Here is a 17,950-nt window from a genome sequence, read left to right as displayed (position 1 = left end):
CTGACAGTGAGGTTATTCATGATAGTTATTAGAGTGCAATTAGTTTAGTTCCAAATTTGTTTTTTGTCAAAATGCAGCCTATTCGTTCATTGGGAAGCATCTGAATAAATAAAAGACTATTTGACAATTTTTTTCTAAAACAAATTTTCTAAAGGAACGAAAATTCAAAAGAACGAAAATTCGAAAATCAGAAAGAACGGAAATTCAAAAATAAGAAGGAAAGCCTAAAAAATGTGAAAGAACATAAAACATTCGGATAATTTCATTTTTCGTATTTTCTATTATAATTAAATTATTAACCATTATTATAGGTTTGTATTATTATTATTATTATTATTATTATTATTATTTATTAATAAATTATAATTACCTTTTCAACCTGACTAACTATGTAACTATGTAATGCATAATAATAATAATAATAATAAAAACAATGATAATAATAGTTATAAACTATTAAATTATAGGTATTGTAATTTCCTTTAAAATTTGTCTGTCAGTGAATGTAACGAATACAAATTTATCCGAAGTTACAAATTATCCAAAATAATGAATGCCACATCTAAACAAATAGAATGCAATGAATACAAATGCTTTCAAAGTTACGAATTATTGAAATAAGGAATGTCGATCATAACGAATGATCTGATAAATGAAAAAAGAAACAAAAAACGAATGAAAGGAAAACAAAAACAAAAAAATTTCAGCAGTGCACATGTCTAATAGTTATGCATCATGGATGAGAGGCGAGAAAGGGAGAAACTGTTACAGATTACAACTAAGCAAACCTTGATTCGTGAAACGCGTTAATCTTGCCATGCCTGCATAGAGGTCTCATGATGTCTTATGATGTTTCTTGATGGATTTTTATCTTCAATAAAGTAATCATTACTGCTTCATGTCTGGGAGTGCGTTCAACCTTTCTTGAACCATTGGTGAGAAAGGAAGAGACCAAGTTTCTGGTCACTTTTCTCTGAAATAAATATTGCAGGGTGGAGATGTCAATGTCTTAATGACCCATGACTCCTCATCAAATATCAAAAATGAAGGCAAATTGTACAGCCATTTATATCTAATGCTGCGTACACACGAGCGGACTTTACGGCAGACTTGGTCTGGCGTACTGGATTTCGTCGGACAATTCGATCGTGTGTGGGCTCCAGCGGACTTTGTTTGCTCAAAAGTTGGACGGACTTAGATTTAAAACATGTTTTAAATCAATCCGTCGAAATCGAGTCCAGTCGAAAAGTCAGCTCGTCTGTATGCTAGTTCGACGGACAAAAAGCCACGCTGGGGCAACTATTGGCTACTGGCTATGAACCTCCTTGTTTTAGTCCGGTCGTACGTCATCACGTACAAATTCGACGGACTTTGGTGGATTGTGTGTAGGCAAGTCCGTTCATTCAGAAAGTCCGTCGTAAAGTACGTCGAAAAGTCCGCCGGGCAAAGTCTGCCGTAAAGTCCGACCGTGTGTACGCGGCATTAGATATTGGGACAGGTTACTTCACCAGTTGAGCACACGGCATGCACAAGAACACAAAATGGAGAACAATCTCAGGCTTTACCATCAGAATAAAACTTTCATTGCATGTAACATACAGAGGCCACATTCAGCAGGTGTCCCTCTATGTGTTCTCTGCACTACAACTGTACCCTCAGTAGTTTGTAGATTTCTCCAGGTGGTTATAATGGATTTTAATGAGAATTGTGTTAAACATGACTTTTTAGGAGCAGAGAAGGTTATTGTGGTAATCGGGGACACTGATAATCTGGAGGAGAAATGGACAACTAAGTGGAAAGAAAATCAATTTTCCAAAACTCTTCAACAGTTCCATATATCACGGGCAGAGCTGGACTGGATCGTCAGGAGGGAGGTGCATAGAAAAATAGAAGAGATTCGAAAATCCCTGATCATTCACACAGGTATGGACAATCTTGTGTGAGGGGTGGTTGATGTGATTTTGTTGTACAGTATATGGCTATGGACTGGAAATCTAACTGGTTTTAATAAAACAGAAGCATTTTCTTGAGCATCTTCACATTGTACTGAGGGGGCAGTGAGACCCCATGATGTACTCTTATTGGTTTCTTTTCATATTTTATGCAAATTCAGAAACATCTCCTGACACCCAGGTATACTCTCTCTCAGCAGGTCCTACAACAAATCCTCCAGCTGGAAGTCTGGTAAGACATTTATTACCAAATTATTTTTTTTTTCACCCAATTTTTATATTTAATTTTTAGGCCAAACTACAGTCTGCACAGCAGCAGATTATTATTTTATGCACTGGTTTTGGTAGGCAGATAAAATCTGTACTTCTCATAAAAGCAAAAATATTGTAGTTCAGATTGCATCAAGCCCAACTTTAGGTACCTTAAGAACACCGCCATTCTAGCTAGTTATGCATCTATTAAAATAACTACATTTTTAAATAGTGCTAATACAGTATAAGTATCTGAATCTACTTATATATTAGCTTTAGTGTAAAGAAGGATTTGGATTGCGTTGGCAATACAAGAGACTCTGTTGCATTGAACGTGCTGTGATACATATTGGGAACTTGCTGACATCAGAGAACAAAGTGAGCAGAGAGATAACTTAATTGGCATGGTGATGCTCTTTTACTGATCGGTCAGCAGGCAGGGGGAAGGTTGATGACCAAGTTGTTATGCTAAACTGCAGTAGAGAAAAGTGGGGTCAACAAGCTTGCAGTGCTTAGATGATAAGACTGACTGAACAGAATTTTTCAATCTGTTCATTTATTTCGACTATTTACTAAAGTATAACTAAAGGAAAAACTTTTTTTTTTTTGCATAGAGTGGAAAGGGATTATAACACCTTTCAAGTTTTTATTGCTGTGTCATGTTCTAGAGTCAGGCTCAGAGGCCAGCAGCTATAGCAGTAGAGAAGCTCCCACCAACCAGCACAGAAGCACAGAAACAGGTCACGCTGGTGGATGACACAGGCTCATCTAAGGTGCAGAGTCTAAGTATTAACTGGTGTTCACCAGAGCTAACGATGATGGAGATGGGTTTTGCTGCATGTTAGCATTAGGCCACGGTCCTCAGGACTACCCCATCAGGAGGTGAGCAGGCCTGGGGTCTAGTAGCAGATATAACATGTTTGGGATAAGAAGAAGCGTAGTCAGTAATCAAGCCAAAGGTCAACAACGAGTGGTAATGAATATACGGATGCAGCAGGAGTGACAAGCGGGAGATATTGGCTGCAGAGAGCACAATAATCTGGCAAAGTTCAGAGACATAGCTTAAATCAGGAAGTTCATGGGAGGAGCAAAGAGTTCAGGGTTCAAGACAAACAAGTTTCAAGGCAAGATCATTCAAGGAATTGTCCAGGGAGCTGTCCAGCATTCCAGGTGGATCCCCCTGATGAAGACACGTGACTCCCTGTGTCGAAGACGCGTAGGGGAGGGGCCAGGACGGAGCGATCAGCACAGAGCTGGGTTGTGGAGCTCTCACACCCCGCAGCACGCCGCACAGCCGTTTTTTCCTATGTTATGTTTGGTGCACATGAGCACCTTATAAATGTCTGATGTGAGTGGAGCCATAAAGAATCCAGTGTGGGAATCAGCTGTACCTAATACTGAGCCCAGGGGTGGCTACAAAAGCGTGTATTGACACAATTAAAACCTGTGTCACACGCTCCAAGGTGAGCGCAATCACATTGGGGGTCACCAAGGCACTTCACAGCATGTTTTTCTTTGGGCACGTTTGATTCAAAACCGTAACTTTTTCTTTGAACCATCACCATTACACTGACTTTTATTTGAACTTGGTCACTTTATGTTACTGGATTGGAAGATTTTTTCACGGATGTGATTTGAACACCTTTATTAGGGTGATTATAGTTTCAATTCGCCCACGCATGTGATTGATTTACTCTGTTTGTGTTTTACGAATATATATATTGTTTTATTTCATTTTTTTTTCTTTTTCATTTTAATCACAGTGGATCTACATATGTGTAACATTTTTTAGCATATACACCTTATTAGGAATGATTATATTTTAATCACTGTGGATTGTATATTTATCTTATTACGTTTTTCTATGCACATTGCACTTTGTGATTTAGTGCACTAGATATTTTTTAGTGTGTTTGGTCATAGGATTCACACAGCAGGTGATCTTAGTAAGTGATCAGAGCTTTAGGATTCACACAGCAGGTGATCTTAGTAAGTGATCAGAGCTTTAGGCTCTATTTGATTTGCACGCTTTATTATCTATGATTTGTACTTAGATTTACAGTTATTCAGTTACACCCCTAGGCGCGGCGCATTTTTTTCATATATCATTTATCGCACGGTCATGAATACGTGATCTGCGCCTGCAGCCGGGTAGCTGTTTGGTTGAATTTCCATTAAGGCACTGGATAATTGTGGCTCGCAAGATTTTTTTCCATAATTCAGCATTCCAGGTGGCTCAGCAAAAAGAGATTTTGCCTAACACAGTATAGGTCACAGGTTCAGACCTGGGTCCTGACATGCTGTCTGTGCCCCAGTTAGATTCATACTGTTTACTATTATCACCAAGAGGGAAAATGAAAGTGAGTTTGGTGACAAGCAGAGATTACTAGTATCTGTATCGGCACCGATACCGAGCATTTGCCCAAGTACTTGTACTCGGGCAAATGCTCCCGATGCTTCCCCCGATACCTGAAAGTCAGCTGTGATCAGCGCGTGGGGGAGTTACAAGATTCTCCCCCCGCGGCTTTCAGCTGCTTTAGTGACATACAGCGGTGATCGGTCACCGCTGACTATCACTGCATCCTCCTCCTTTCCTCTGTGCCACTCCGCTGTCCCCCTCTGTTCCTCTCTCCTCCTCTGTGCCTCTCCACTGTCCCCTCCGTTCCTCTCTCCTTTTCTGTCCCCCTCCGCTGTCCCCTCCGTTCTGCTTTGCCTATCCGCTGTCCCCTCCGTTCTGCTGTGCCTCTCAGCTGTCCCCTCCGTTCTGTTGTGCCTCTCCGCTGTCCCCTCCGTTCTGCTGTGCCTCTCCGCTGTCCCCTCTGTTCTGCTGTGCCTCTCCGCTGTCCCCTCCGTTCTGCTGTGCCTCTCCGCTGTCCCCTCCATTCTGCTGTGCCTCTCCGCTGTCCCCTCCATTCTGCTGTGCCTCTCCGCTGTCCCCTCCATTCTGCTGTGCCTCTCCACTGTCCCCTCCGTTCTGCTGTGCCTCTCCGTTGTCCCCTCCGTTCTGCTGTGCCTTTCCGCTGTCCCCTCCGTTCTGCTGTGCCTCTCAGCTGTCCCCTCCGTTCTGCTGTGCCTTTCCGCTGTCCCCTCCATTCTGCTGTGCCTCTCCGCTGTCCCCTCCGTTCTGCTCTCCTTCTCTGTCCCCCTCCGCTGTCCCCTCCGTTCTGCTGTGCCTCTCCGCTGTCCCCTCTGTTCTGCTGTGCCTCTCCGCTGTCCCCTCCGTTCTGCTGTGCCTCTCCGCTGTCCCCTCCGTTCTGCTGTGCCTCTCCGCTGTCCCCTCCATTCTGCTGTGCCTCTCCGCTGTCCCCTCCATTCTGCTGTGCCTCTCCACTGTCCCCTCCGTTCTGCTGTGCCTCTCCGTTGTCCCCTCCGTTCTGCTGTGCCTTTCCGCTGTCCCCTCCGTTCTGCTGTGCCTCTCAGCTGTCCCCTCCGTTCTGCTGTGCCTTTCCGCTGTCCCCTCCATTCTGCTGTGCCTCTCCGCTGTCCCCTCCGTTCTGCTCTCCTTCTCTGTCCCCCTCCGCTGTCCCCTCCGTTCCCCTCTCCTTCTCTGTCCCCCTCCGCTGTCCCCTCCGTTCCCCTCTCCTTCTCTGTCCCCCTCCGTTCTCCCCCTCCGTTCTGCCGTCCTCCTCCTCCTTCCTTTGTGTATGGATAGAGTCAGCTGACTCTGTCCATTCACATAACTGAAACATTGTAATCTCCTGTGATTACGATGTGTCAGTTTATGAATAGAGAGGAGCCGCTGTCTTCTCTCCATTCATTCTCAGTGCAGCTGAGGCTGCAGAGAAAGGGACTGGGGAATCTCTATCCTCTGTCTCTTTCTCTGTCTCAAGGGGGAGATTTTAGAGGTCTGTTAAGACCCCTGATATCTCACCAAAGCCCCCAACAGGGCTGATAAAAAAAAAAAATTGTAAATTAAAAAAAAAAAACACACACACACACACACATACACCATTCACCCCCCCCCAAAAAAAAGCACTGTTAAAAAAAAAAACAAAAAAAAAAACACTGTCACGTGACATAAAAAAAAAGTATCAGTATTCGATATCGGCGAGTACTTGAAAAAAAGTATCGGTACTTGTACTCGGTCCTAAAAAAGTGGTATCGGGACAACCCTAGAAATCTCCCTAATGGGATGGAAACCAAAACTATGTTTTGGCTTTAGTTCTGCTTTAAGCTTTCTGCTCAAAACTGAGCTTTAAATGTTATGGTTGACTTGTGAACCAGAAACAGAAGAAATATAAAACATTAATAAAATATAAAAAAATTAACATCAGTGTCATTATCACCTTCATCTACATTTTTCTTTACATCCTATTAGATGAGGAAACCTCAAACACCAAAACAAGCTGCCGGTTTTCTTTCCTGGTCACCAAAGGATGATAGTCAATTTCTGCTGAAACTCCTAAGACTTCCACACTTCCAGGACACAGTGGGGGACTTTATATATATTGATGTAGACAAAAATGGGAATGAGAAAATCATGGAGCAGATCTTCAATGTCCCATTACTAATTCTGTACTTTACCCAGAAAAGCTTCTGTACTATTTGTTCTCAGCCCGATTTCAGCAGGAAATTACGGCTTTATTGTGGTAAGAGTCTTTCTCAAACTTTTTACCCCAGAAAAACACTAAAAATAATTTTGAGGTTTCAGGAAACCTTTGTAAACCCCATTAATTGGGGTCAGTGCTAAAAATGTGCATTACATTGGTAGCCAGTAGGAAAAATGCCCCCCATACAGTAGTGGTTAGAATGTCACCCTCACAGATAGCTACAATGATAATTGGTGCCATGCAGCTGGCTCTGTCAAGTGGTATTGACCCTGTAACTATGCAAGCACCATTAAATTGAAGGTAATCAACTCAAAGAACATATAGCAACCTCTGAGGGAACCCTGATTGAGAATGACTTATCTGGGGATGACAATGTGAGTTGGAGGAGGAGTGTTGAGCCATTGTGGGCTAGAGAGGGATGTCTTCAAGTACTAGGAGGAATGGCATGGCAAAACTGAAGCACTGAGAGGTTAACAGTTGAGGTGTTGAAGCACTGGGGGTTAGAAGAAGATTTATTGCAGTGTTGGTTAGCTGGAGAAGGAGCTATTGAGGCTCTGGGAACATGAGGGAAAGGGGCATTGAGGTATTGAGGCCATTATTGAGGTATTGGGGTACTGAGGCCAAAGCAAATGCAAATGCAGTCTGCTTAGGAATGTCTGCTCCTCCAGGCTGACACAAACTCATCAAGATATTTTGATATTTGCATAACTCCTCCCAAGAGCCAGCCCACTGCTTAGATCAGGGAAGGAAATAATGAAGACGAAATATATGTAGATTTTAAGATTTAATTTGATATCAATAGCATAATTGTGTTTTTGACAGGGAAGAAGAAGATCATCTTGGTGATTGATGACATGGATGGGAAAAGTTCAGAGACGGCAATTAAAGAACTCTATAAAAAGTCCAATATGGAGAACATGTCCACAGATTTGTACCTGTTCCAGAAAGAGGAGAAGGAGATGAACTACTTGATGCATCCCAGAGAGGATGAACCAGACAACAAAGAGGCCAGGAAAAAACAGAAGCTTTTCCAAGATGCCATCAATAGAAGTAGTAAGAGTTCTCGGTTCTACCTTTACCCATTAATGTCTTTCCATTCTCTATTTATAATAATGTTTCAGCAGGGATGAGATAACTGCTTCAAAAACATAAATGATATAGAAACAAATATATTACCATAAATATACTATTACATAGTCTTATAAATCACGTGGGATAAATGCTGCAGAAGGTCCTGATTACCACCATGTGGCCACTGTGTATGGCTCAACATTGGGCAAAGTTTTCAATTTTGTAGGCAGCTGTGCACTTTGCAGAGGGGCAGCAGGGTGCTTGGTGTTAAAACACTCACTGTGTTAAAGTGATTTGTTTCGGCACAAATATAGACAGTAGCGTCAGGTGGTGTGATTGGAGCGATCTTCCCTTGACAGTACAACAACCCCCCTTTTGGGGGAGAGAGAGAGAAAACAGCACCTAACCAGGTGCTGAAGGAGGGAGGGGGTAAATTCACTGGCATTGCACTGACCACCTTTGAGGGGGAGGTTACATTTTACTGCCATTGCACTGTCTACCAATGGTGGGTGTTAAATGTTACTGTCACTGCACTGACCATCAGTGGGGGAGGTTAAATAGCACTTCATTGACCACCAATGCTGGAGGTTATTATTGCATCCACCAACACTAATGCTGGGTGTTATTATTGTTTTCATCAACACTAATACTGAGAGTGGTATATTTCACTGCTACTGCACTGACTGCCGATGGGGGTAGGTTGAATAGTACTGCACTGATCACCAATGGGGAGGTTAAAAAAATACTGCAACTGACCACCAACGGGTAAAATTGCACTGCTACTGATCGCCAGTGCTGGGGGTTATTATTGCATCCACTGACACCATTTCTGAAGGTTATTATTGCATCCACTGACACCGAGGCTAGGGGTTTATTATTGAAAAATGAATAAATATTATGTTCCGCGCATTGGAAGACAAATTAGCTGCTGCCCACCCAAGCTAAAACCACAGGTGTGGAATTAGAAAAAGGCAATATGGGATAGAGGGCTGAAGTGGCGCTGCTAAACCAAATATAAAATATAAGTAAATAAATGTGATGTCACTAAAAGTGAATCAACAAACACACAGGTGTGTGAAAATGTAGCAATGTGCAAGCACAACTCTCATATGTAATAATATCCAATGATAACAATAAATCAATAAATTAATAAAATGCTCAAGTGCTATAAGTGTCCATTTCTGTGAAAGATAAATGTGCAATCTGTAAACAAAATGATTCCATAAAAACATCCAACATCCATATATGAATGGTCCTCTTCAAAAAAGTGACTGGTGCTTATGATATGCAAATTAAAAAAAAATCGGTGACTCTTCACATGCTTCCCCCTCAGGTCCACACTCACCAAATGGATGTAGTCCTGAGGACGTCTGCATGATGAAACGCGTAGGGGCGGGGCTTACAGCGTCATTTCGTCACTTTTGGTTTGGAACATCTGGTCTGTGGAATGCAAGGCATCCCAGACAAATACGTATACAGCTGTATTATACCCTCTAGCATTATTGGAAGTGTTTTTCATGAACTTTTAAAAAATACATTTAAACGGATTTAAATGTTGGGATGTCCTCTTATTTTACCTACCTACATGTGATCACAGTTCTTTGATTGTGGATGCCAAAGGGGGGGATATAAGAGAGAGCTGCCACTGGGCAGTACAGTGCTGTAGTGGTTAGCACTTTAGCCTAGCAGCAATGGGGTTGCTGGTTCAAATCCCGACTGCGACACCCTCTGCCTGGAGTTTGCATGTTCTCCCTGTGCCTGTGTGGGTTTCCTCTGGGTACTCCAGATCCTGTCCAAAAAATTTACCCTAGCATGTGTTTGTAAGCATGTCAAGATCCTACAGGGTAAATGACCACGCTATATCAAGATGCAACTCAGATCTGACACCATTGTGAGGCTTTTCATCCCTGCAGAAGTACATCCATTTGGTGAGTGCGGACCTGAGGGGGGAGCTTGTGTGAAGAGTCACCGATTTTTTTGATTCACATATCATAAGCATCAGTCACTTTTTTGAAGAGGACTATTCATATATGGATGTTGGAACTTTTTATGGAATCATTTTGTTTACAGATTGCACATTTATTTTTCACAGAAATGGACACTTATAGCACTTGAGCGCTTTATTCATTTATTGATTTATTGTTATCATTGGATATTATTGCATATGAGAGTTACATTTTCACACACCTGTGTATTTGTTGTGTCCCTTTTAGTGACATCACATTTATTTACTCATAATTTATATTTGACTTAGCAGCGCCACTTCACTCCCCTATTCCATATTAGGGGTTTAGTATTGCATCCACTGACATCAATGTTGGTGGTTATTACTGCAGTTGCCGACACCAACGCTGGAGGTTATTATTGCATCCATTTACACCTATGCTGGCATGTGAATGAGTATTTCTACATGTCACCTAGAAATAAAGACACCCAATCTTACAAGTTGTTTATTAAAACAATAAAAATTCCCAAAAAGTCCCTCACTGAAAATCCATTGTTAATCTCGATGCCCATCACCACGACTCTGAAAAAACAACCCGATAATGTGCCGCACGCGACTGACCCCATTCTACATAGAGCCAAATGACAGCTCCCTGAGCTGTCATTGGTTATGTAAAGGAAGGGATGGGGATAGTGATGACATCAATGCCCAATATGGCCATGGGCATATTTGGACAATTGTATGGCCATGTGGTTATATTTAAGCAATGATGTAACCTGGTCCATTCCCACCCATCTGCTTATGTGGCTTCTGGCCATGTAAGTGAATGGGCCTGCTGATGTCAGTGGTTGGTAAGGATGCAGTTTGTGCAAGCAGCTGCTGCTTCCATAGCAACCATTGGCAGCCAGAAGGTGTGGCGTTCACTCATGCCAAACACTCTAAACATTCAAACACTGAGCTCATCCCTAAATAAGAGATGATACAAAATTGATTTATTGCTCTTTGTTCTGTGTCAGAAGCACCAAAAATTAATTAATACAGAATACATTTTAATATTATTCATGCTACTTCTTTTCTGTCTGTATTTTGCAGTGAAACTTCCAGATCCTCCAGGACCGGTAAGATATTGTATATAATTATTGACAGTATTAGGAAGCCTTAGCAGAACAATAGGTGTAAATTATTATTTGTTGTTAATTGTACATCTATAAATATATTGTCTATGGACTCTCTATAATTTCCACAAAAAGGGGCGTACCAGCATTCCAACATAAAAGTACAAAAAAAGGCAAAGAAGTACAGAATTTTAGAGATATCAATCAATAATGTCTTCACAGATTTGTTTGTTAAAGTGTATATAGTTTTTTTTGTAATAAACCTACTTAAAACCACAAAAAGGGTGCTGCATATCCTTATTATGTATTTGTTCATCTAAATGCTTACTTGACTTATAGTTCCATCATTCTACAGATATGACTACTGCCATTAGATCCATCAAGTATAGAAAAATCAGTAATAGTTGACAGATTCTCAATTTATTTTATGAACCAAGGGTACACATCACCAGGAGAATGTACAGGAGGACATAGTATAGTTTTTATTAAGCCCCATTAAAATCTTACATGGTGTAACGCACTCCTAAAAGAGCTGTTGGAGAATGCCCCCCCCTTAGAGCACACGCAGCCAGGCACAAAGCATTTTGGCATTGTTCCTCTGGCGCAAGAATCAGTCTAGAGATTTCATTTTTTGTTTTTTGTTGTTTGTTGTTTTTATTGTGGAAAGATGAATTTGGATAGTTATGGGGAGAATGGGATACCCTGGAACTGAAAAAAAAACCTTTAACTTAAACAACTTGATGACTGCTAAACTTCTGGCTGCTCCACACAACTCCCGGCACAATTACAACTTGGCTGTACTGCCCAAATTCTGGCTGCACTTTCCCAGCAAAATCCCTCCAGAACCTCAAGAGTCTTGTACTCACTCAGCCAGCAGGATCATCAGATGCCTGCTGTTCATATCCCTTCAGGCTTTTCCTAGTGATGGAGATGTAGGCTCACACTGCCTCTGGACAGTTTGGGATTCCTCACACAGATTCCTCCCAGCTCTCACCTGTGGACTCTCACCTTACCTCACTGGGTTCTTGGGCTGGCTTTGTGAATAGGCCCCTCGGCTAAGCCTAGCTGGGACCTCAGTGTCTTCAGGCTGGCTTCCTCCACAGGCTTCTTCCCAGGAGGGCAAGCCTCCTCAACAGGGGTCTTCTTCTGCAGGCTAGACTCAGTAACACTGCCCCACACACACACAAGCCCCTGCTACTCTTTCCCTTTCTATAGTCTTTAGAAAGTGCATATCATGTTACAAATCTTTCTTCCTGTTTCAGCAGTAGGAAGGGAGTCTGGGCATACACTGTGTGAGAGCTGATTGGAGGAAAGGTGCACCCCCCCCCCCCTCCACATAGGTAGAGAAACAAAAAAACTTGCAGACATGCAGTCTGAACAGACAAGCTCTCTGCTAATCTATCTCTAAGCTCCCTCCCAGTCACAAATTTCCAGCTGCATTTACCGTATCTCATGTGTCGGAGAGCTTGTCAGAAGTTATCATGCTGATAACAGAGGATAACAGAGCATCAAAAAGAAAGACACGGGACTTTGTACTTTGGAGCGAGATTAGTAAACACTACATATATATATGTGCCCAGGTCAGATTTCATAAATGGGGTTTACAACCACTTTAAGTGGATTCCACAGTGATGTCGGTGGTTCCAAGGAACACACTGGTTGCTTGCCTCCTTAGAAATGAATGACACTGATAATATCGCTTCAATTTTTTTATGATTTTTGGCCTCCTCCAAGCAGAGGGCTGAATACATAAAAGTTTGACAATTGTCCAAATACCTGAATAGCCAAAAGTTCAGTCCAAACTTAGGCTTGAACCAACCATTCCTAATAGCTACATTGGTCCAGCTTGGATAAATGTAACCATGCCTGTGGTATTCCTCTAGCTTTAAATCACTGAAGTAGACCCTGCTTTTGCAGTGATCTCCACTACCTTCTGGGTCCTGTGAAAACAGGTAGGTCGGCCAATCAGGACTTTGCCATTCAGATACGCATGAATGCAAAGCATTCTTTGATTGGACAAGGTGGATAGGCACGGTGGGGACACCATGCGCTCTTCCTGACCTATCAGAGAATGCTTTGAATCCTTTGAGAAAATGCAAAGCATTCCATGAATCACACCCATACCCAGCAGTCATCCTCCTATGTTCAATAAGCAACATGGCACCTGGTTGGCACGGGACCCAGAAGCTAATGGAGATCACTGGAATAATGGTGACTACTACAATGATTTCCAGCTTTTACGGGGATCCCATGGGTAAGATGTATAGATTCATTGATCCAAGCTGTAAAAAGATATCCATACCTGGAATTCTCCTTTAAGCTTTAATAAACCATTATTTCATGTATGATCTTTCACTAATCTGCTTTGCACTATTATCATTTTTAAATACTATCATTTTGATCTGTTTCAGAAACTTGGGACAGTTGGAATCTTTTCCAGATCTTCAAGAATGGATTACGATTGGCTGTATCGCTTGCTAAAATCTACAAAGCTTCTTGCTGTGGATGAAGTCAGACCATTTTATATATCGAACACAGGATATGCAGGGTTTTTTGAAGCCATCACACACTGTGATTTTGGGATTCTTTATCACACTAAGAATAGAGGGAGTGTCAATATCACTGATGTCACCAGCTCTCTGTATGACATGGAAATAGAGGACCTGTCTACGGTTCTTGGTAAATTGTATTGTGTAACGTAATATTACAGTCTTTATTAACAAATACATTTTTTGATTATTTTTATTAGTGTGTTGTGAGAACAATAAAGGCAAATGTGAGAATCAACAGGACAAATTTTATTAATACATTTTGATACAGTTTGATATGGTAAATGATCACCACTGGTCCTTCCTGCCATTAATGTATTTTGAAAGCTTTGAACAACTAAGAACCTTCTTTTCATTGACTTCCAGTTGAGTTAAACGCCCTTCTGCTTGAAGTGTAGTTATCTTAAAATGTATATAGAACAAATCCAATGCACCAAACGCTTTCTAACAACACAAACCTCTGTACAGTGTATTTTTTATTGTACAGATTTATTTTATGAATAATCAAAAACAAAACTTTTTTAGGTTGAATGTGGAATCGTTGGATGCCTGATTTCACCCTAATGGTCCCAGTGACCATTGTCTCTGGCCCATAAAGTGATTGGAAATTCAATTCAACATCACTGTTTTCACCAGAATAGGAGATGAGAAAAAATTATCCAATGGGGACACAAGTTGACACCTGACTAAGAGGGGATTAATCCTGATTTTGGAAATATTTTATTTCACTTTCAGTTATGTCACAGGGAGAAAATATGAAGGGAATTCCCCCCATTAGGACACATAATGCATAACAAAAACTATATTTTTGGGTCTAATTCTCCTGTCCTTTAGCAAAAACTAAAAAGAAAAAAAAATGTTTGAGCTTTAGGGCCCTTTCACTCGAGCTGTCCGATCAGGTCCGCCTATCAGTTTTTCAGTCTCCGCCGGAAATTGCAGTCTCCTCTATGAAGCAGCGGATGTCAGTGGGCACATGTCCGCTGACACCCGTCGCTTTCCGATCCGATCCTGCCCAGAAAAAACAGGTGGATAGTGGTCCTATTTTCCATCTGTCTGGCAGATCGGATCGGATGGAAACGGACAGGCGGTTAGTTTACATCTGATTTCCCCAAAGAGGTGAGGTGGACTGTGTCCGTGTCTGCTCTGCACAGTAAAGCGGACAGGACCTGTCATCTGCCTGCTCAGTGAGGATCAGTGGAGTGATCCCCTGCTGAGCAAGCGGAATCCGCTGCACGGAGGCACCCATGTGAAAGGGGCCTTAGATGTAGCTTAGAGACTACAAGAGACTAGCAAATCCAGCCAGTTCCCTCCAAGCCAGGCTTATCTTGTGGCAGGAATTAAAGTGTAATTCCCCTTTTGTTGAGAAAATAACCCTTTGGGTGATCATTGTACTTTGTTTGCAGAGCTCTAACTTTTTCTTTCCAGATTGCAGACGGATTCTGAAAAGGAGAGTCTGGTTCAATATAATCGAGTGCGCTGAGAAACTTTGCAATGTCGGCATTTCTGAGACAGGGTTGTCCAGCGCCCAGGGCAAGAATCTAGAATTGCTCCCCCCAGCCCACTATTAATACATGGCATAGAATTAGTGTGCCACCCTGTATCCATTTTTTCCCCTTTGCTTCACTGCGCCCAGACTGTGCCTTAGTGCAGACTTCTGGGAAAATGAATCAAACAAGCAGGAAATTACATGTATGTGTGCTTCCCATACATCAATGGTGTACGTAAAGCCCTCAGGTTGCCATATTGCATTGAATTGTATAGAACATTACAGCGCAGCAGATTGAAAAAGAAAGATAATTTTAATAGAAGATATGGCTTGTCTATCAATTGAATATGCTATTTTATATATATATATATATATATATATATATATATATATATATATATATATATATATATATATATATATATATATATATATATATATATATATTTTTTTTTTTTTTTTTTTTTTTTTTCATTTTTCTTGAAACTGGAGTCATTCTAAAATGGAGATCTCACTTTTATGGGATAACAATCAGTGTCCCATGTGATGTATATGACTCGTAAGACAGCAGGACATTTCTTTTTGGCTGCTGTCCTAATAAGATCTTATAGTACTTCTTTATTTATTTATTTGGACAGTAATATTACACAGGGAGCAAGTATTTTCACCCCATGACCTTCTATGATCCTAAAAGCAGGATTTATTTTAACTCTCACTAGAGGTCATCCTGGGATATAGAGCCCAAGCTTTCTATCAGTGCTGCCTCCTCGTGGTGGTGGGGTTGCTATGCACTCTGAATATAGTGAATATGTAAGTAGTCCCAATAACTAGTAAGCAAACTCACACCACTGAGCAAATTGAATATTCAGCCAGAGAAGGGAATAAAGGGGTTCACCCTGCTGAAAAACTGGCAGACTGGATTTTCCAATATTGGCCTCCAATTTTAAATTGTTGTTAGGCAAAAGCTAAAACTATTTGTACAGATATAAATTACTGGACACGCCAATGGCACCTAGTAGAGGGTGTGTGTAATAAATATTAATAGGATGTTGTCCTTCTATCATGCACAGGACGATACAATATTTTGGTGGTAATAGATGATCTCCATGACAGCAGCTGGAGGACAAAGAATCAGATTCTGAAGTTTCAGTACAGCATCTCAAAATATGCCCGTAATCTGCTTCTTGTCACAGAGGAAGAGAAGAAGAATGAAGAGAAACTCCGGACTAAGCTGATAGAGGCCATTTTGTCTCCTGCAGTGGAAGAAGAAAGTACTTGCTAAACATCGATGTAGACTGCTGGTTGGCAGTTTGCTTCCCATTTAGAGTGCTGCTGACATTTGTTCATGAGCATTTTTCATTTTGCTAGCACATTTCAAACATCTACCATTTCATGCTAAAGCCAAAGTCAATTGGCCCAATGAACACATGGTGGAGCCTGGCGAGCCACTGGAAACAAATCATGTAAATTAAGTTACTTCTTCCAGCAAATGAATGCAAATCTTCACATAAGAAGATGTCTAAACAAATTCTTTAAATTGGTTGGAATTGACAGATTCAATACAAGGGTATTGCACGGTTAGAGACCAGATGGATCTACACACTTAAAACATACCAACCCTTTGGTTATAATAGAGAGTGGGATCTCAACAGTTTTATTGATAACATTTAGATATGCATCATACTTTCTAAATTTGCAATTTTTCCTGTAAACCTTCTTCACAATGATAATGTAAGGGAGCTCATCCTTCTTGCATAATTTTAGAAAGATTTGCTGTATTTCTTGGCATTTTTTATAATATTGGAGAATTATTCTTTCCATCCGTATTTCATTTGTAAGAACAAATAGAGAAGATGGGACTGGACTTTGGAGGCACCAAAAGACAATTAGAATTGGAACAATAAGGTTGCATTAAAGAATTTTTTTTTTATACAAACATTTAAAATCCACATAGCATTGAAACATGATACATACAAAAAGTAAGCCATACATGTCAACAACAAGAATTATACATGATGTCATTCCTCAAAAAAGCAGTGCTACCCCAGGGGTAATGTGTTGTAGCACTGCTTTTTCTGAGGAATGACATCATGTATAATCCTTGTTGTTGACATGTATGGCTTACTTTTTGTATGCATCATGTTTCAATGCTATATGGATTTTAAATGTTTGTATCAAAAAAATTCTTTAATTCAACCTTATTGTTCCAATTCCAACTGTCTTTTGGTGCCTCCAAAGTCTCATCCCATCTTCTCTATTTGTTCTAGCAATTTTTGGGATGTGGCATCTTCTTGACACCTAGATAGTTTAGGCCTTTCTGATAAATATATTTTGTATTTCATTTGTATGTTTATTTTTTGTACAGATTTTTTTTTTGTCTCTTGAAGAGGATCTATTGTATACGTAGGCGCCATTTGTTCTTTGACCGCCAGATGGAGTGCAAGATCAGTCCTCCTCTTTATGTTTATAACTGAATAAAGTTTTATTCAAAATTTTGATATTGTTTGATATTGTTTTAAGGTATTTTTAATGATAAGCTTTTACGTGCAGATTTACACTTTATATGTAATCCCTTTTGTATTTATTTTAGCTAATTAAGGACGATAATTTGGTCCACACATACTCAGAAGGAATAGGCATAAATAATTCTGACTTTGGTCGATTCCCTTGAGAATGCTCGTTGACAGCAAAATATGTTGGGCGGGGCCTAGCCGGTCACCATGTCAGCTATGCTTGGACAGTGTAGAGGTGTTTTTGCTTTTCCTGCTCTGTACTCATCATTCTGTGTTTGCCTGAGCTTTGCTGAAATAAACCTGTGTGGCAGTTTCATGTGATGTTGGCTCTTTTAGCTTCCTTTGAGAATATATGCATGGTTCCATGATCCATTAACCCCCGGAGTGTTTGGGTTGATGGGAAGGGCAGAGGACTGCATTGGCTCACAGGAGAGGCTCTTCAAGGCATACACACATCAAATGCTTTTTTATCTCGATAATTAGAGATCAACATCTTTTGGTAGGAGGCAGAGTGTCT

The 17,950-nt window shown here is 40.9% G+C and overlaps 1 protein-coding gene across 1 annotated transcript; it reads left to right on the top strand.

Moving 5' to 3' along the window:
• Positions 1 to 7,614: 7,614 nt before the first annotated feature.
• On the top strand, positions 7,615 to 16,791 carry LOC141147538 (uncharacterized). Its single transcript, XM_073634769.1, has 4 exons — positions 7,615 to 7,807; positions 10,863 to 10,888; positions 13,297 to 13,564; positions 15,991 to 16,791. The coding sequence occupies exons 1-4, from the start codon at positions 7,663 to 7,665 to the stop codon at positions 16,200 to 16,202; spliced, it is 651 nt and encodes a 216-aa protein (XP_073490870.1). The 5' UTR covers positions 7,615 to 7,662; the 3' UTR covers positions 16,203 to 16,791.
• Positions 16,792 to 17,950: the final 1,159 nt, after the last annotated feature.

The sequence above is a fragment of the Aquarana catesbeiana genome, linkage group LG06, assembly GCF_042186555.1.
Source record: "Aquarana catesbeiana isolate 2022-GZ linkage group LG06, ASM4218655v1, whole genome shotgun sequence".
NCBI classification, from domain to species: domain Eukaryota; kingdom Metazoa; phylum Chordata; class Amphibia; order Anura; family Ranidae; genus Aquarana; species Aquarana catesbeiana.
This window is presented reverse-complemented; position numbering and strand designations above follow the sequence as displayed.